The 20,596-nt window shown below is 40.9% G+C and overlaps 1 protein-coding gene across 8 annotated transcripts in view; it reads left to right on the top strand.

The window, feature by feature from the left end:
• ALLC (allantoicase) overlaps nucleotides 1-20,596 on the top strand; it is a 101,975-nt gene that overhangs the window by 64,132 nt on the left and 17,247 nt on the right. For 6 of the 8 annotated variants that reach the window (XM_077153099.1, XM_077153094.1, XM_077153097.1 and 3 more), the window contains 4 exons: nucleotides 6,380-6,474; nucleotides 9,299-9,349; nucleotides 18,690-18,777; nucleotides 20,049-20,174. In XM_077153099.1, coding sequence (XP_077009214.1) covers nucleotides 6,380-6,474; nucleotides 9,299-9,349; nucleotides 18,690-18,777; nucleotides 20,049-20,174 — 360 coding nt within the window. Of the gene's footprint in view, nucleotides 1-1,413; nucleotides 1,473-6,379; nucleotides 6,475-9,298; nucleotides 9,350-18,689; nucleotides 18,778-20,048; nucleotides 20,175-20,596 lie in introns of all 8 variants that reach the window. The other 2 variants (XM_077153102.1, XM_077153101.1) reach the window with 1 other exon arrangement.

The following is a 20,596-nucleotide window of genomic DNA, read 5'->3' on the forward strand; positions in this document are numbered from 1 at the left end:
TGGTTTACTAATTCATTTTCTCTGAATGTGGCTTAACAGGGAAGCTATGGGGACAGATTAAGTGGATTTGGAATGGCAGTCTCTCTATGTCACCAGCCAGGTTCTTCTCCTTTGGATACAGATAGAGTTTGGCTTCTCAGGTGCCTTTTGCATCTGATCTTTCCCATTATATATTGAATTTATAAGTTATCATTCAAGAATTTGTTACTAGAACATGGCAGCAACAGAAAGGGCAACAGATGTGGAGCCAGACAGATGTGGGATTCACTGTGTAGAGCCATTGTTCTCCTTGAAACTTAGTTTACTTATCCAGGAAATGGGACCATAACTCTGTGCCTACCTTTTAGGTTATTTTAGGAAATATATACAAAGCTTTTGGTACAATTCCGGGTGTGTTAGTTAGGTTCATGTGTTAACTGGGGCAGGTAACGGTGCCCAGTTGTTTGGTCAAGCAATCATGAACCTGTTAATGTGAGGACGTTTCATAGACTTAAATCATTAGGACGTTGACTGCATCTGTGGTTGATTATGTCTACAGTTGACTAAGGAGAGTGTCTTCAACAATGAGAGTGTTTAATCCTATTAGTTGAAGGCTTTAAAAGGGAAAGTGATGTCTTAAGCAGCAGAAGAGAGAACTTCCATCTCTATTTCAGTCAACCAGCTTCTCCTGGGGAATCGGTTGAAAATCTTCATTGGAGTTGCCAATTTGCAGCCTGCCTTATGGAATTTGGACTCATGCATCCCCACAGTTGTGTGAGATACTTTGATAGAATCTCATATTTACAGATATCTTCCTGTTGGTCCTGTTTTCCTGGAGAACCCTGACTAATACACTTGGTACACAGTAAGAATTTACTCAAATGGCGACAACTATCATTACTATCACTGTCCTACTGTTGTATCGGTTTGTTCCATTATCTTGAATGGAACAAACTGATACAACATCTTGAAGGCAAGGAGTTGCGTCTGTCTCATCTTTGAATTCCCAATAGCTCCTCATGGAGTGCCCTATGCATAGAAGGGTCTCAAGAAATGCACACAGAATCACGTCCTGGTGAAAAAGTAGGGGCTGTAGAGTCACACAGGTTTGGATTCGAGTACTTTTTCAGCCATGTGATTTTGGGGAAGCTTCTCAAACTGTCTGATTCTCAGCTTTCTCATCTGTATTGCATGAGGATATCAACTGCTTTGCAGAGTTAACCTGGAATTAAACTGTGGATGGGCTCAGATGGGTAGATGGGACAGGAACTCAGAAGAGTGGTCTGAGCTGGAGGTGGGAATATGTTAGTCTTTGGCATAAAGATGGTAACTGAAGCTGACAAAAGATCAAGGGGCTTTGCATATGAACAAGAACAACGTAATGTCCTGTCTTTGCTTCTTTATCAATGATCAAATAAAACGTGTTTACTTTAGAAAATTTGAAAAAGACAGTGAATAAAAGAAGAAAGAAGTGCCACCCAGCATCCTATAATGTAAGGAAAATCACCTTTGCTGGCTGCTGCTGTGTGTGTGTGTGTGTGTGTGTGTGTGTGTGTGTGTGTGTGTGATGATGATGATCCATTAGATGCTGTAGTCCACATGCTGCCCGTCTGCTCTATGGAACGGCTTCCCCTTAAGATCACTGAAAAGTGTTGTTAAATCCAATAGTTACTTGTCAATTTCATTTTGATTTCCCTTCAGCAGTCAACACATTTGAACATCCCCTCCTCTTCTTGTCCTCGGATCCATGATGTTACACTCCTGGATTTCTTCTTAGTTCTCTGACCCTTCCTTTTCAGCCTCTTCGCCACCTCTTCTCCACCTGATTGCTGAAGATTGTTGATCTTTACTCAGGGTAAAAGCTATACTTCTTCATGGCCTATAAGGCCCTCCCTGAATGAACTCCTCTTACTTCTTTGGCCTCATCTCCTACTATTCTTATCTCATACACTTCACTACAGCCACACTGGCTTCCTCAGCAGTTTTCAAACATACCAGTCACCAACAAACACCTGGAATGCTCTTCCACATGCTCATGCCCTCACCTCCTTCCATTCTTTATCAAATGTTACCTCATTAAACCCATCCCTTTCCTTTCTCTCATGCTTAAACCCCTCTTAGCCTACTTTACTCTTCTTTTTCCCAAAGTATTTATTCTGACCTGACACTCTAGGTGATTTTATTTATTATTTTCTGTCTCTCTCCATCTTATATCCTGCCTTGACTAAGTGCTATGAGGGCAGAGTCCTTTGCCTTTTTTGTTCAACAATATATTCCAAGTGCCTAAAACAGTGCCTGGCACACTGCAGGCACTCAATGAATAACTATTGCATGAAATTGAGCTGAATTCCTAGTATTGTCAAAGGCTCTTTTCCTTTTTTTCTTCCAAATTCTGTCTTTGGCTGCTCTCAATGATGCCCACAGCTTGAATTAACTTCATGTTGACTACTTCTAAAGTTGTATCTTCAACTTAGACCCACCCTTGAACTCTAAACCCATATTTTCCATAGCCCACTGAGCATGTCCACTGATGTCTCAAAGGCACCTTAAATACAGCATGTTTCAAACTGAAACCAGAGCCTTCCTGGTTTCAAACTTCAAACTTGCTTATCTTCTTGTTTTCTCTAATAAAGTAAGGAAACCACCAGCCTCTAGTTGTTCCAATCAGAAAATGGGGGTCATCCCTAACCTTCTCTCCCCATTATCCTTCACCTCTCAACAACCAGTTACCAAGTCAGCATCATAGCCAGAGAAAGCTTTTAAAAATGCAAGTTGAATCATAGCTTTATTTTCTTAAACTCATCAATAACTTCATAATACCTTTAGATCTTTCATGCAACTGACCCCCTGGCTATCTCAATTCCCTCATGTTGTAATTTTCTTTCTCCCTCTGCTCCACCCCCAATAACTTCCTACTGGATCCCTCTCAATTCAGCCTTTGCACATGCAGTTTCATTTGCTTCAGAAAGATTCTTCCACGTTCTCTCCTTTATTTCCAATCCCCACCTCCTTACCTTGCTGGCTTCTAGTCATTCTTTAGATGTTTTCTTAAACACCATTTTTTTTTTTTTGGTATGCTGTATGGGGGGGGGTCACATTTCATTCTTTCTCTATGTGAGTATCCCCTTATTGCAGCACCATTTGTTGAATTTTTGCTAACTACCAATTTTTGAAGGAAGTTTTCTCTGATCCCTAGAACAATTAAGGTCTCTGTTATGTGCTTCCATAGCAACTTGCATTGTTCTTCATTGAAGACTTCTTGATTATAACAATTTGATGTTGATTATTCTTTTTTCTAATTGACTAGGAGCTCCATGAGGAATGGCATAGGACTGGTTTTAGTTTATCAATATAACCCAGTGCTTAGACGAATTGATGGTTGAATTTTTTAATTCTTTTTTTATTGTATATTATAACATATACAAAGCAAAGAAAGAAAAAAGCAATAATTTTCACAGCTCTCTTCAACAAGTAGTTACAGGACAAATCCCAGAGTTTGTCATGGGCTACCATATGATCCTCTTAGATTTTTCCTTCTAGCTGTTATTTTGTGAAAAATAACAAATATACAAAAAAGCAATAAATTTCAAAATACAGCACAACAATTAGCTGTAGAACAGATTTCAGAGTTTGGTATGGGTTACAATTCCACAATTTTAGGTTTTTACTTCTTGTTGCTTTAAGATACTGGAGACTAAAAGAAATATCAACTTAATGATTCAGCAATCATATTTGTTTGTTAAACCCTACCCTCTCTGTATAACTCCACCATCACCTTTGATCTTTCTTGTCCTACTCTTTAGGAATATTTGGGCAATGGCCATTCTAACTTTTTCATGTCAGAAGAAGCTGACAATAACATGATGTTCAGGAGAGGCTGGGCCCTCTAGGTTTCAGGACTTATCTGGTCCAAGGACCCATCTGAAGGTAGTAGGTTTCTGGAAAGTTATCCTAGTGCATTGAACCTTTGTTGACTCTTTTTTTATAACATCTTTTTTTTTTTTTTTTTTAAACATTTTCTTATTTTATTATATTTTGTTTGTTTGTTTGTTTTTTACATGGGCTGGGGCCGGGAATCGAACCGGGGTCCTCCGGCATGGCAGGCAAGCACTCTTGCCCGCTGAGCCACCGCGGCCCGCCCCCTTTGTTGACTCTTATATATTGTCCTGGGTGTCCTTTAAGATTGGCAGGAATGGTTTGTTTGGGGTTTGACAAGTTATGCCAGGCAGCAATATCTAATTGCAGCTTGTGTAAGAGTGACTTCCAGAGTAGCCTCTCGATTCTATTTGAACTCTCTCGGCCACTGATACTTTATTAGTTACATTTCTTTTCCCTCCTTTGGTCAGGATGGAATTGTTGACCCCACAGTGCCAGGGCCAGATTCATCCCTGGGAGTTGTCTCCTATGCTGCAGGGATACTTTCACCCCTTGATGTTATGTCCCAAGTAGGGGGCAATGATTTCACTGTCAGAGTTGGGCTTGGACAGAGTGAGGCCACATCTGAGCAACAAAAGAGGGCCTCCACAAGTAACTCTAAGACATGCCTATAGGTAGGCTAAGCTTCTCTACTGCCTACATAAGCTTCATAAGAGTAAGCCTTAAGATTGAGGGCTTGGCCTTTTGATTTGGGTGTCCCTAATGTTTGACGCAATATCAGGGGATTCCCTGATGGTAAAGTTTAATAGTTCCATATTTTTTCTCATCCCATTCCTCAAGGGACTTTGCCAATCCTTTTTTGATTATCTGCTTAATATTATCTAGGATGTATACAGGCATTACATTAAACTATACCAGACTAAAGACCCTCATTCTTATTCTGGACTCCTTGTGTTTTATTGTTCAAAAGAGCTATCCAGACAGGTTGAGATTATGTGCTACAGAAAATTTAGGTTCCAGATGAAATAAACCTTTCTTCCTTTGGTCTGAAAGAGTAAGTGCGGCTCTAAAATATAGACAATGTCTTCCTTACCCCTGTGTTCTGAATTACTTTAATCCCGGCCTGATCGGTTTCATTCTTTTCTATAAATACCGCGTTATAGATATATAAAACAGCCTCTCAAAATCCAGAAATAATAGCCACTCCAGACTGAATGTGTCTGCTATAAGAACTTACAATGTAGGCCTATATTTCTAAAGGAGACCATACAATAATCGTTCTTTAATTTGTTTTATTTTGCCTCACCAAATGTTCCACAGGTTCATTCACATTGTTGCATGCCTCACGGCTTCATTCCTTTTCGTCGCAGCACAATATTGGGTCATATGTGTATACCATCATTCGCCAGTCTACTTCTCAATCTACATCCTTCAGACACCTGCATTCATTAGGCAACATGTATAATACCCAAAGTCCACAGTCCTTCAATACTTTAAATTTTAGATAAGTTCATTGTTCCCAAGAGAAAGATAACCAATAAACACACCCTCACCAAATAGGAAATCTAAACCTTCCCTTAACTCTTGTCACTCCCTCCATCATTTACCCCTGATGTTGCTATGGTATTGCTGATGTTTTCCTGTTAAACATAGCCCATGGCATGCAATAACAGTTTCCCCCCATTGATGGCTGAATTTCATATAATTCTACTTATATAAAAAATTAAAGGTACAGTCTTATCTTTCTAATTAGGATAGAAATGAAAGGCTGTCCATTGGCTGACTAGTTGGAAGACGTGGAGGCCAGTCCTAGCTTTTTCTGAAATTCACTGCCTCCCTGGGGCCCCTCTACAGTTCTCTGAGTCTCCGCTTTTTCAACTTTGAAATTAAGGTTCTGAGGAGTTGGATTAAGATACTTGTTAGCCCCCACCGATTATATGATTATGTGGCCCTGAATTCTCCTGGAGGGAGAAATCTTTGTCCCCCCATCTCTGATAGCACCAGTATGTCACTCAGTACGTGTCTGTGAGCCATTAATTTCTTTCCAGGAGCTTACAGGAGGGAAGGCCTGCACTTTCCTCTGTAGCCCCATTTCTAGGCATGGCCTGCTGCTTAGTTGCTCAATAAATGTTTTTTGAATGGATTCAAAGATAATTAAAAGCATATTACTCTTTTCTGAAATAAAATAATTTTTCCCTTTTAATAATAAAACAAAACTTTGCCTTTTATGGAGGTAGAATTTGTACATTTAGTGATATTTTATTCTTAAATATTTAAGAAGTAAATAATGCTATAATTGCTGAATTTTAGCATAGTTGTGCAAATTAAGCATTCATTCATCAAAAAAGATCACTGTGAGGGAAGGTACTTGTCACATCTAGTTGAAAACATATGTGTCTTGTCTGACTTTTGGATATCTCAAAACCTTGTTTTTCAAGAGCTGGGAAGAAGACCTCACCATCCCAAAGTCCCTGTCCCCCTTTTGTATCTGAAGGTTGACCAGAACCTACTTTTCTCATTCTAGGAAGCATGGCTGACCATCCTAAAGAGGGCAACCGGTTTAGGGCCCCAGACTTCACCCAGCTGATTGACATGGCATCTGAGTCTGTAGGAGGAAAGGTGAGTGGGTTTCGATGAGCAAGAAGTGGTATTTAATGTGTTCATGCTAACGATTCAACCGACCGCTGCAGTGAATATAGTTAGAATGACAAGCATGAGGCCTGCCACTTCCAAAGTGTATTTTTTCTTTCAAATCAGTGACAATTCTTAGCAAGGACAGCACTGCCTTAGATTTTTTTTTTAAAGACATTTTGCACCAATGAAAACAATTCATTATTCATCTTTGTATTTTCTTACAGTGTAGATCAAACTTTAGCGTGATATGAGAATCACGTAGAGAACTTGTCAGACTCAGATTGCTGAGCCCCACTCCCAGACTTCTCATTAAGTTAAGTCTGGGATGGCGTCCAGGAGTTTGCTTTCCTAACAAGTTCCCAGGCACTGCACTTTGAGAACCACAGGTATAGATGCATCCCAGCAGGCATGGCCTGTTACTCATGTTATAAGCGGGCCTCATTCAAAACTCTGGTCCTACAGTTCAAATTAGCACGTTTATTGAGTGCAACATAGTTTCAATATTGAAAAGCTACTATTTTAAACTGTGCATTGTGCTCAGTACTTTGCATTTATTATTTTATGTAATCATTACAAACATAACCCCAAATGAGGTGATATTATCTTCAATTATGCATTGGGAAAACTGATGATCAGAGAGATTAAGAACCTTTTCCAATGGCAGAGAATTAATAAGTGATGAAATATTCTATTATTCTAAGTGATGAAACCTGCATTTGGCATTGTACCAAGCTAGATTAAGCAAGTATAGCGTAGGTTAGTTTAGCATATGGTTGTTTTGCTTGTAATGGCCATATTAATTTTACATTATCAGTTGGTGGTCATTGTCTTAATTTTCCACCTTCTTTAAAAACCTCTGCAATATTGTGGTTCTCCCTTGATGTCTCTAGTTGCTTGTCTATAGTCTCTTTCCTTGATTCCTCTCTTGGTACCTGCCATATAGTGTGTGTGTGTGTGTATACATATATAAGTGTATATGTATATATGTGTATACATATATATATATATGTATATGTTCACACACATATTTATATGTATTTTTATCAAGTTGTGTTTTTTGCTCTTTTCCTCTTCTCTTTCTATGTTCTTTCTGGAGTGACAATCTGATCCATTCTTAAGGCTCCAAATAATGCAATTCTCAAATCTGTCCTTGCAGCCCTACCTCTCTTCCTTAGCATCTTTTTTCTGATTCCACTGCCTGCTGGGTATATCTACTTACAGGTTCTTGGAGTCATTACTAAACTTGTCTAAAACTTAACTCCTCCTCTTCCATTCCAAACCTGCTCTGTGTTCTGGGTGACCTCTTTATCATAAAGAACTACTAATCTCCTACTTATCCAGCTAAAACACATGGGATGCATCTTGAGGTTCTCTCTTGTTTTTTACATCCAGCTATTGTCAAGTTCCCATAGCCTCTACCTCTTTGGTGTCTCTGAAATTGGCTCTTCTTTGCTTTAGGCTCTTATTGCTTTTTGTTTTGGTTATTGTGGCAGTTCTTCACGATATCTATCCCTTCCTAACTGATCCTAAAGCCCAGCTTTGTCTTGGCCCTTCCAGGCTGAGAGAACGTCACTGATAGCCAATTGCCTTGTGATACTTGCCGAGTGTCTCTCTCGGGCCAGGCAATATGCAAAAGGTGGTACAGAAAGAAAAGACCTGATCCCTGCCCTCAAGAAGCTTACCTTCTGCAAGGGAGGCAGGCAGAAAGTCCAGTTCAGGGCTGTCAATGACTCCAACCTGGGGAGGGCCCGGCCCTGTGGGGGGGTGGGTGAGGAGGAGTTAGGAAAGATAAAGTGATGCTTTAAAGAGGTCTTAAAGCAGGGGAGGGAGCTAGCAAAGCAAAGAAGTTGGGGAGAGAGGCATTTTGGATAGAGGATAAAGGCTTGGAGCAGAAAGGAGCCTAGCATATTTCAGGTGGTTTAGTGTTTCTGGAGGACACCACGTGTTGGTGGTGGGAGTGAAGAAGGGCCTGGAGAGGTAGGAAAAACCCACATACCCTGTGGAAGTTTCTGCTGATGAACAGTTAAAAGCAATTGGAGCAGGGGAGTGACGCCACTTTGTCTACTCATCTCCCTGGCAAATTCTCAGGGCACAGGTCGACCATAACACAGCAGCAACTCTCCTATACTCTGTCACACAAACAACTAGCAGCTGGCCAAAGAGCTAGATCTTCTCCTGCCTTTTAAGTTTCCTGGGTTGAAGTCGGAAGGCAGCCCAGTGTGTCTCTTCCAAACTGCAGGAGTCACTGTGTCCCAGATTAGGTAGGTAGACCAATATTCCAATTTTGGCCCAGGAAAGTCATGGTTTATGCATGTTTTCTTGAGGTACAACTAGAAGCACCCCACCCCACTCTAAACAATGCCCTGCTTTGGTTGAAACATTACCAGAGCAGCCTACCTACAGAGCATCCATGGTATGTCTTTTGGGGCTAAAATACTGAGCTGACTAAACCACAAGTCAGATCCAGTGTGGTATTTTTTTGGTCATTGTGTCTGTGAGTCACAGGCCTAATGTCTGGTTGAAAAGAAGAAAGTTGGTTTATTTGCTTCCCAAGTGTAAGAAGTTAGCACTTTGCTTCCAGATGGTAAAGGATATTAAGAAAAAAGGGTGGGGAAGAGAAGATTAAGGAGGAGGCAAGCAATGAAATCTAAACATTTAAAAAGCATTGTGGCTTAATTGCATATTGTTTCTCTTCCCCCGGGCAATTTCACGTTTTCTTTTTACTGCATCTCATAATGTTTCACTAGGGAATGAAATAAAACGGTTTTTAATTTATGGTTATTTTATCTTTACTTCTTTCTTTGTCTAGATTTTATTTGCAACAGATGATTTTTTTGCTCCTGCGGAAAACCTTATAAAGGTATTGTAAATTGACGTTCTGCAATGTAAATGGTTGGTGTAGAAGTGTTCTATGTAGCTGTGCTAATGAAAATCTACCCATATATTTGGGATGGGAGTGATGTTATGTTTACTGGTGAATTAGCATGTCAGAACATTAGAAACATATGCAAACCAGACTTGATTCATGCTAAAACATGGTAGAGAAATGCAAGGAACTGACAAAGGAATTTGTGACCACATCATTGTAATGTGCATAAGAAATTATATTTGGTGCCTTGTCATTTTTACCTAGTCAAGAGCTCCCCCTCTGAATGAAGCCTGCCCTTGACCTCCAAGGCAGGTACCTGTACAGGATTTGGATGCTAAGAGCTGTTCTTAGCTTCTCCAAATGGTCTCTGCCACTTCCTCTAAAGGCCTCTTGCCCTTTCCTGTATTGCAAAATTTACTAACAAGTTTTGTATCTCCACATGGCTTGGATGATAAGAAGCTGTCCAGCTTCTTCAAATGGCCCTTGCACTCTTACTTTTCAGTACCCTATAGTTTGAAACTTCCAAATCCCTGATATTGACAGGAAAGCCCCACCCTTCCTCTGTGTCACAATAAAGACAAGAGCCTGGGACCCACAGATTCTCTCTGCCCCCCTCTTCTAGGGACCTTTGCAGGAGCCAAGGTTGGGTACGTCTCAGACCCTCCCACTATCCCCATTCTCCCCACTTCTCCCCAGGCTCTTTGATTTAACAAAGCTGTCCTTTCATTCGTTCTTGGCTGGCTGGCTGACTAGCCGGATTTGCGCTTCATAACCCAAGGAATTTCCTCATGACATCTAAAGCAATTGGCACAGGGAACAGGGTGATTGGCCACTGACTGATACAGTGGCCAGGTGGGAATGGCTTTATGCTGCTCATGGCTTACTAAGGAGCTGGACCAAGTCAGTAATTCCACTTGGAAAGCCTCCACTGCTTGCTGGTGGAGCACTTTCCACTTCTTGGCACTGCTTTGTGCAGCTGCCCTCAGTGTTTGAGGGGTGTTACCTAGGCTACCCACTCCAAGTTGCAGCTCTGTTAAAGACCTGAGGACCTGCAGAGATGCATAGGCTGGCTCTCTGGAGACCCCTCAATTCAGCCACCTGCCTTAGTAGCATGCTACTAAGGGGTACCTCTAAAGAGGATTCCTGAGATGACCTAGAAGCACTCATACATCATTTATAAAAAATGAAGCTGAGCAATAGCACACCATAAAATACAAGGACCCTAAAACTCTAGTTCATTAAAAGCAGCCAGATTTTCATTACCATCAAACACAAGCCCACTAAGACATGCACAATATTTATGAGGACTGTTCACATTCTGGAGTTAACACATCTGTTTCAGTTTGCTAAAGCTGCTGAAATGCAATATACCAGAAATGGGTTGGCTTTTTTTTTTTTTACATGGGTAGGCACCAGGAATCGAACCCGGGTCCTCTGACATAGCAGGCACGCATTTGTGCCTGCTGAGCCACCATGGCCCACCCATGGGTTGGCTTTTTCAATTGGGATTTATTTATTAAGTTACAAGTTATAATTCTAAGGCCATGGAAATGTCCAAATTAAAGCATTCAGAGAAAGATATCTCAACTCTGAAGAAAGGCTGATGGCATCTGGGATTCCTCTGTTACAGGGGAAGGCACAGGGCGATGTCTGCTGGTCCTATTCTCTTTCCTGGTTTCTGGTTTCAATGGTTATCTTCAAAATGTCTCTGGACATTTCTTTCTCTCTTAGCTTCTCTAAGGGCATTTTTTTCTCCATCTCCAAATGTCTCTGACTCTGAGCTCTTAGTATCCTTTCATAAAGGAATCCAGTAAAGGATTAAGACCCACCTTGATTTGGGTGGGTCACATCTCCATGGAAATAACATAATCAAAAGGTCCGCCCACAATAAGCCTGCACCCACAAGAATGGATTTGAAGAACATGGATTTCTGGGGTACACAACAGTTTTGAATTAGCACATTCTACTCTCTGGACCCCCAAAAGACATTTTCTTTCCATATGCAAAATATATTCATTTCATCACAATATCACCAAAGCCTTAAACCATTTCAGTTACAATACAAGGTAAAAATATAAAAAGTACAAAGTCCTATCAAAATCAGCTACAGGCTGTCCTAAGGCAAAATTCTCCTCTGGCTGTGGACCTGTGAAACTCAAAACAAGGTATCTCTTTCCAATATACAAAGGAGGGACAGTCATAGGATAAATGTTCCCATTTCCATAAGGGGAAATTGAAGGAAAACTGGGGGCCAAAGTTCTTAAACAGTTCCAAACAGCTCCCAAAATTTTCAGGGCCTACTTCATTAGATTTCATTGTCTGAGAGTCATTTAAATAGTGGCGTTTTATCCTCGGGGCTTGAGAGCATGGCATTCTCACCTTCTCCAAGGGTTTACACAGTGGCCCTGCTCTCTCCAAACATTGGGATGAGGGCTTTAACATTTCTGAGCACTGGGGAGACCACCTTGTTTTTGACCCCACCTTCCTCAAGCATCTGGGTGGCACCTAGACTCTCTGCCATCTCGAGGACACATGCTTAACCCCTTTAGAATAGTGGAGTAGCAGCCAGGCTCTCTTAATCCCTGAGAAATGTGCTCCATCCTCTCTGAAGCCTGGGGCAGCAAAACTCTTCCTGAACAATGGGGAGACCAGGCTCCCCTATATAAATTCTGGGGCAAACTCACCCTTTCCGTAGGAATGGGTGAGTCCACTCACTTGGCCTAAGGTGTCTTAGCTCCAGACCTTGGCTTGCATGGTTCTGCTTTTAAAGTAATTTTTCCTTCAATCTTTCCCTTTTAGTTCATATTGGCAGTTGCTCCATTTATACAAGTCCCACACAAACTTGCCAGTTTTCCATGCAGCTTATAGGCATCCCGACCAAAAGACAATAGGACTTTCCACAAATCTTTCCTGGATAACTCCATTCTCAATTCTGGATTATAACTGAAATTGCTGCCAGGTTCCATGTTTGGCTAAATTCTCATGTGGGGCAGTGTTCTCTAGGGACTCATTTTCCAAGAGCTCAGAATTTTCCAAACTATCAGTTTCTATTTTCTTTGTACTCAAGAGTTCAGTTCTCTGTTTATTTCTTTCCTCTCACATTTTACTGTAAGTTGCAAAGAGAGGCCAGGCTCCATTTTCACAGTTAGTTTGGAAATTTCCTCAGCTAGACATCTCAGCTTGTCGCTTTCAAATTCTCCCTTCCATCCAATACCAGTACTCAATTTTGCCAAATTCTCTGCCACTTTAAAACAAGAGTTGCCTTTCTTCCAGTTGGCAATAACACATTAATCATTTCTGTCCAAGGCCTCATTGGAAGTATCTTTAGAGTCCATATTTCTACCAATAGTTTCTTGAAAGCAATCAAGGCACCTTTTGATCAAGTTTCTCACAATTTTTCCCAAATCTTCCCCTTATCCATTTATAAAATGCTGTTCTAGCATTTTTTGAATGTGCAAATCATGGCACCACACTTCACTTGTACCAAACTCTGTTTTGGTTTGCTAAAAAGCTGCTGAAATGCAATATACCAAAAATGGGTTGGTTTTCTCAATGAGCATTTTTTAAGTTACAAATTACAATTCTAAGACCATGGAAGTGTCCAAATTAAGGCATTTAGAGAAAGATACCTTGACTCTGAAGAAAGTTTGATGGGATCTGGGTTCTTCTGTCACATGGGAAGGCACATGGGAATGTCTACAGGTCCTTCTCTCTCTCCCGGCTTCTGGATTCAATGGCTATTTCCAAAATGTCTCTGGGTGTATCTTTCATTCTTAGCTTCTTCCAGGGCATTTTCTTTCTCCATCTCCAAATGTCTCTGAGCTCTGAGCTCTCTGTATCCTCTCATAAAGGACTCCAATAAAGGATTAAGACCCACTTTAAATTGGGTGGGTCACATCTCCATGGAAACAACGTAATCAAAAGGTCCCACCCACCATTGGTCTGTACCCACAAGAATGGATTTGAAGAGCATGGCTTTTCTGGGGTGCATAACAGTTTCAAACCAGCTCAACAACCCACATCTCTCACTTATTGCAACCCATAAACCAGATCACATACACATCTGTTGAGAGCACCCCAGTGATGCACCTTAGAATAGACAAAATAGGCCATTTCATACACCATGCCCTTTATCCCATTGGGGACAGATTTTAAATTACAGCCCTTGGTGACCTCCAGATTTATCACTTGGAGTCTTTGGACTAAGCATGCCAAATACTGGCTGCTTACTGGACTCTAAACAATGGGGGTGCTTACAAGGACAAAACTGGTCAGCCTGGGCATGCAGACTCCCAGAATGCCATAGGTGAAGGGTAATTCTAGCAGAAGCTCCCATGGCCACTAAAGCCTCATTGGTAAGATGGAAATGGTACCTATGAAAGAAGCCTAACCTTAACACACAGGGCCTTTCCAAATTACAGGAAGATGGATGTGGCTTTCCCCTAGCTCAGTCCCATGCCCTCAGATCTTGAAGCACTGGTGATGGCGTTCCCATGGCTCTCTCCTGTTGCCAAGTGGGCAACCCCTTGGGACAAACTATCTGATATGGAAAGGGAGCTGGTATATTTCACTGATGGCAACACTATCATTGTACATAATGCAGCTTTCTGGAGGTTCGTGGCCTGTCATGACCTCAAACACTTCCTTACCCAGGATGGTTGTTTAGGGTCTGCATAGTTGGATGAGATGAAAGTGAGCCAGTTACTTCTCTAGGATGCCCTGAGCCACCAGTTGCCCAATCTCTGAATCTTCAGATTCTTGGGTGATGGTCAAAGGGCTGGTGGAGGCTGTCAGGGGAGGTAAATGAAGACAAAATAATTTTCTCACAAATAAATGTACTTGAGGGGGCCTCCACATTTGGAAGCAGCTCATAGCCTCACTTATTTACACACATGTATCACTTACACACTAGAGTTCATTGTAAAGAACTACCTAAAATTCATTTTTACATGGCATATCCAGCAGGTCCCTCAGAGACTGCTCACTCAGGTCCCCAAAGCTTCTCCTACCAACTGGCGGATGGGGCCCATTGCACCTCAGGCATCACAGGCTCCTCTTCCCTGGTGGGGTGGGCACATAAAGAGGGATCATCTCTAAGTCAACCACTGGCCTAAATAGTTAAGCTGTGAACTGTGCTCTAAAACTAAGCCTTGTCATCACATAGATGGGATCTCATTCCACAGAGTGGGGAAACTTTTCTCCCATTGCCATATTAACTACATGGGATCACATTTCATCACTGCCAGAGCTATCAGGAAATGGAGATTATGCTTCCAAACCAAATAGTGGAAAAGTCTGGGTTACCTTTAGAGGTGCAGAATATCTACACCTAGTAGATGACAGTCACATAAAAAAATGGCCTCCTTGTACCCTGCCATGAGTGCCCATTATCCCCGCAAAGCACAACACCTGGTCTGATCAACACCAGACATAGAGAAAGCCATGAGAGAAAGCATTATACAATCTCTCAGCAAGAGGAAAACACCATCAGGTCTGGCTGTCATGATGCAAGTAGCAGCCCTAGAAGCTGGTCCTTACCAACTGGTACAATGTCAATGTTCATGCTAGCTCTGGGTTTTGTTATTTTTGCTGGCTGCATGGGTCGTAGGCTTACTTACTGACCTACAAGACTGCACTGTGCAGGCACAGGAATACCCAAACAATATTCTGCTCATCCTAAAATGGTACCCAGAGATTTGACAGAGGAGATGGCTGGTTGTTGCTTCTTGAACACCTGAGCCTGCATGCCACTGAGTGTGGCTAATGACCAAAAGCTCTCCAACCTATGTATCAAATGGGTCCATTGATACCAAAGAATAAATGATTCTCAACCCAGGTATAGCCTAAACAATATTCTCTACAACACCAATGGCCTCATGAGTATAATCAAATCCAACCTGCATGGCTAATTGCCCTCTACTCCAGCCTGCTGGACAATCTAAGACAGGAGCTTAGATTGCAAAGAAAGACTACGAAAAAAAAAATCAACACCCAAATGGCATATGTGTGGACAAAACATATTCTTCCCGTGCAACATGCAGCCAAAACCCCTACTGAATTAATTCTAGAGGACCCTCTAAAAGTCATGGAATTCTATGATGACAAGCATTTTATAAAATCTACAAAGATATCATGACTAGAGCTGACCAATGGGATTTAAAATCCCATGACAAAAGTTCCCCATGCTTTATGGATTGCTATTAGGGAGCGATACCCATCCCTGGGTTGCAATTATCTCTTCATATGGCATTGCCCCAGGCCATGACCTTGTCGCTGGAGAAGTGTTCACCTCCGTTTGAATCTATATAGGAGTTGGGGTACAGGACTTAACAGCCTTGCTTGCAACTCTGGGACTCAGACTTGGAGTTATATTCCACAGGAATTGCCAGTGGACCCATGAGGTAACTTAAAGTCTGAAAACTCTAAATCACATCCCTTCAACAAGAAACAAATATCTTCTATGGCAATCAACAGTTGTCAGGCATGACAGCCCAGAAGGTACAAATGCTATCCCAGACCCTGGGTCTCATGCAAAAACAGATCCTGAGCTCAAATAGTCTTTGAACATAGCCTAGCATTGGACTATCTGCTGGCCAAGGAAGTGGGGATTCTGTGCTATAACCAGCATGGCCTGTTGCCTGTATGTCAGCAACTCAGGGCAGGCCCAGTATAATTTATAAAAGATGCAACAACAGATGCACATTATTAATAATATATTCAATACCTTTGTTAACATATATAATTCCTCCCAAACCCTCACTACTTTCAAGTCCTCCTGAGACATTTTCTTATAGGTAAGCTCCACTACCTGGGAGACTGGCTCTGCCAGGCCTTCCAATTACTAGTGACAGGACTAGTTCTAATTATGATGATGGTGCCCTTATTTAGACTGATCATTTGAACAATCATGTGTGGGCTAAATGTGTCCCTAAATATCTTGATTTCTAAGCCCATAGCTATCTTAAAAAATGATGATGAGCACCACAGGGTGGATTGTAATGACAAAACAGAAATTACATTTGGTGCTTCTTCATTTTTATATAGTCATAAGTTCCTCTTTTGAGTGAACACTCCAGCTAGCCCTGCCCTGGGCATAATCACAGCTAGCAAAGGATACATTTCCATAAGGTTTGGATAAGAGCCACCCTAGCTTGTCTAAGTGGCCCCTTGCATTTTTGTGCTGCATAATGTACTAGCAAGACTTGTTTCTCCACAAGGTTTGAATCATAAGAAGCTTCCCTCAGCTTTTCCAAATGGCCCTTGCACTCCTGCTTTTTGTGCAGTACAGTTGGAAGCTTCCAGTCCCTGGTATCCAGGGAAAGCTCTACCCTTCCCCTCTGGGTCACAACAAAGACAAGGGCCTAGGACCCACATGTACTCTTTCCCCTCTCTCCCCACCCCGCCCTGACCAGCTCCTCAGACCTTCGCAAGAGCCAAGATTAGGTAAACTCAGCGGCCCCCTCCCCACTTCATTCTTCGCTTTCCTCCTCCAGGCTCTCTGATCTAATAAAGCTGTTCTTTCATGCATTCTCAGTGGGCTGGCTGTCTGGGCTTGCACCGTATTATCCAAAGAACTTTCACATAGCATCTAAAGCAATGGCTCTATAAGGAAAATACTTAAATCCTTCTATAATGATCCCTGTGTCTATTATGGATTCCATCTTTTATGTTGGGAAGAAAACTGACACATCTTGAATTTTTTGGACACTGTTTTACCAACCTAATTCTAAAAGTGCGGGGCTTGCTTATTGCAAAAAATGGAGAAAAAGTGGAAAAATATGGAGAAGAAATTGAATCTCTGTTGAAATCCTACTACCCTGTCAAATCCAATATTGGAGTTAGGATTTACTGTGAGTGGTGAGATGAATACAGTTGCATGTATAGTTAAATTCCATGGAGTGAAGTTGATTGCAGCCAGTTGTGCTTCATAACAATTTATAAATTGATTCCTGTCGAATGAATAATAGCTTGTCCTCAACCATGATTAGTGTGTCATCAAGTTGTTCCGTGTGAAATGGCTACTCTCTGTATAGGCAGAGCCCGGCTGGGTCCAGAGCATGTTGAAGTTATGGCAGTATGAGGGCAATGTGCATATATTAATTACTTAATCCTGAGGAGAAAAAGAAAATAAAATGAAGAGCAGCAAATTTAAGTAACTTGTTCTAGGTCATACAGCTAGTAAATGGAAAAGCTCTTATTTTACCATTGATACCATCTTTGAAATATTTAAATACCGATGCACCAAGCATTTCCACAGATCATATTATTTTCACAAATAGGCAAAAATATATAGAAAGTATTCATTTTGTCTACTTTTGGAGGGGAAAAAATCACTAAAATATCCATCAATAGGAAACTAAAGAGATTATGGCTCATCACAGACTATGAAATACTATGTGATTATTTAAAAGAATAGTAGCTTTCCATATAGTGGTAATACAAAATGTCCATGACATATTTTATGTACATACAATAATATTTAAAAGAATATACGTCAAACTGTGAAGAGTGGTTATCTGTGAAGAGGTGGGCTTGGGAAGTGGGGTGAGAGACAATGGGGGACTAGTTCCTTATATTTTACACTTTATATACATTTATAAACTTTCTTATTAATAGAAAAACATATTAACATTTAAGGTCAACAAGTAATAAATGTATTTTTTCCTTTTTGAAAAACAATAGAATATTGATAAATAGGGTAGAAAAGAATGGGGTACTTACTGCTTGGGTGAGGGTCTCTCTCTCTCTCTATATATATGTACATATATGTATATATTTTTGCATTTAAAATTCATACAAGTAATAAATATGTATTACTATTTTTGAAGGAGAATAGTACAGATAAAGCAGAAAAGACCCCTCATCACTAACTTCAATGCCACCTCACTCCTTCTTTTTACAGAATTAACAATATGTAAGACGAGTATTCTTCTAAGTTTTTTTTTTTTTTTTTTTTTTGCATGGACAGGCACTGGGAATTGAACCCCGGTCTCTCACGTGGCAGGCGAGAACTCTGCCTCCTGAGCCACCATCGCTCACCCAATATCTTTTTATACTTTTAAATAAATATATAGGCATCTGTATAAATATCTAGAAAAATAGTTTTGTTTCATCCTCTGAATATGATACAAAAACAGGGAGGTGTTCTCTCACCTGGAATGGGTTAGCTGTGCAAGAAGGCAGAAGCTAAGACTCTCCTGCCTGCTAAGGACTCCCCATAAGTCCCTGTTTGCATTGCCCATCTGTCCTTTTGGGACCAAAGTTAATATGCTGCAATCACAAGCTCCAATTTCAATGTTAATAATGAACTTGTTATACATGTTTGCTTTAGAGCGACCCCCCAATTTTTAAAGAACATGAATATACTGAGTTTGGGAAATGGATGGACGGATGGGAGACCAGAAGGAAAAGGACTCCAGGTAATAAAACTCAGTTCATTCAACACTGCAATGTTTAAAAAGAGGGGCTGTTGGAAAGCTGGTATATTTTGTCAGTTTGAACAAACATCTTTGTCTGTGGTCCATTCTGATAGAGCTCTGCTCTGAAATCCAAGATGTCCTGACCATCAGGCCCCAGGGAGTCAGGGAGAGATCACTTGAGCCCTGTTTCTTTGTGCACCACTGGGCAGAAAGGAGGGTGGAAACACATTGTTAGGAAAATGAAAAAAATTGATGAGGGCTATGGGTGGGTGGGAAGAGCAAATATTTGTCAAGCAGTGTGGCAAACATTATTTGGTAAGTGTGTTTAAATTCGGTTCTCACAATTGGCTGAAGCAGGAGTTTTTACCCCGAAGTAATGGCTACGGAAACAGATTAATTAACCTAGCCCGGGTCACATAACTAGTAAGATAAGCTGGGAATTGAATCAAGGTCTATTCTACACCACTTCACACACTAACTTTTATGTCACCTTAAGATGCTATTTGTATTCATTGCTACTCCTAAGTCTTCATCAAAATACATGTTTTAAAGTTGAAGGAATGCCTAGAAAATAGAAATAATCCTGATATTAGGCTAATATCTGGATTTTTGCTACTGTCTTAAGTATTATAGAAATATAGAGTATTTCCAATTTTCTATCATATTTGAGACGTTATTAGATTCTAAAAATATCGGACATTTTGATGTGGGCCTGTATCAGGAAGCAAGAATCCAAGGACAACAAAATAACATACTGACTTCAAAAGTTTTTAGACTTTGGCAAAACAAGGGAGGGTATTCTGGGCAGGGGTGCTATAGGAAAACAGTCCGAGTTGGCAATAAGCGTGGTGTATCCAGGAGAACCAACTTCACGTTGCACCTACTGTGCTAGGTTATACATAATCATATTTAAACTTTATGGAAACTCATACCATCCTGGATTTATGGTTGAAGAAAAAGAGGTCCAGAGAGGTCAAATAATTTGCCAAGGACACACAGCTAGTAAGTGATCAACTTGGAATTAGAATCTGGTCTCTGAATCCAAAGTCTCTGCATTTTCTGGTATGCAGGAGAATGGTGGTCACATGTGGCCAGACTATGAGATATCTTAAAATCATATTAGTTGAGTATTAACCTATATATTTTTTTCTGTGATGGGAGAACAGTAATCCTTTTATTGTTTGTTTTCTTTATTAGTACTGTCTAATCACATCGTTCGTTAACTTTATTATTTCTAATGGAGTTGTTCTTTTTGCTTTTACATCATGTAGGTCATGATTGGTGTATCATCAAACTGGGAATACAAGGAATTATCCGAGGTTTCGATGTGGATATTTCTTATTTCCTAGGAAATTATGCTCCTCGAATGTCAATTCAAGCAGCAAACTTGGAAGAAGGTGCCTTAGGATCCTTTGATTTTCCCATAGAATGAGATTTATGGAGTGATCGGGTTCAACTGGCCCAGCTACCTGATTTTGCACTCTAGATAAGACCCAGACAGGGTCAGCAACTCGCCTAAGGCCACTTTGATGACGGTTTGATGTGACAGAACTTTAGAACTTGGACCTTTAGATTTCTAATGAGCACACTGTTTTTAGTTTTCAGCTTAACAATGTTCTTTGGCCCTGTGGAAACACATCATTTCCCTACTCCTCAGGCCTTATTCAGAGGCAGGACTTCATACCACCATGAGGTTTTTTTTTTTTTTTTTTTTTTTTTTAACATGGGCAGGCATCAGGAATCAAACCCAGGTCTCTGGCATGGCAGGCAGGAACTCTGCCACTGAGCCACCGTGGCCCACCACCATGAGGTTTGATGA

The sequence above is a fragment of the Tamandua tetradactyla genome, chromosome 3 (genome assembly GCF_023851605.1).
Source record: "Tamandua tetradactyla isolate mTamTet1 chromosome 3, mTamTet1.pri, whole genome shotgun sequence".
Taxonomy (NCBI): Eukaryota; Metazoa; Chordata; class Mammalia; order Pilosa; family Myrmecophagidae; genus Tamandua; species Tamandua tetradactyla.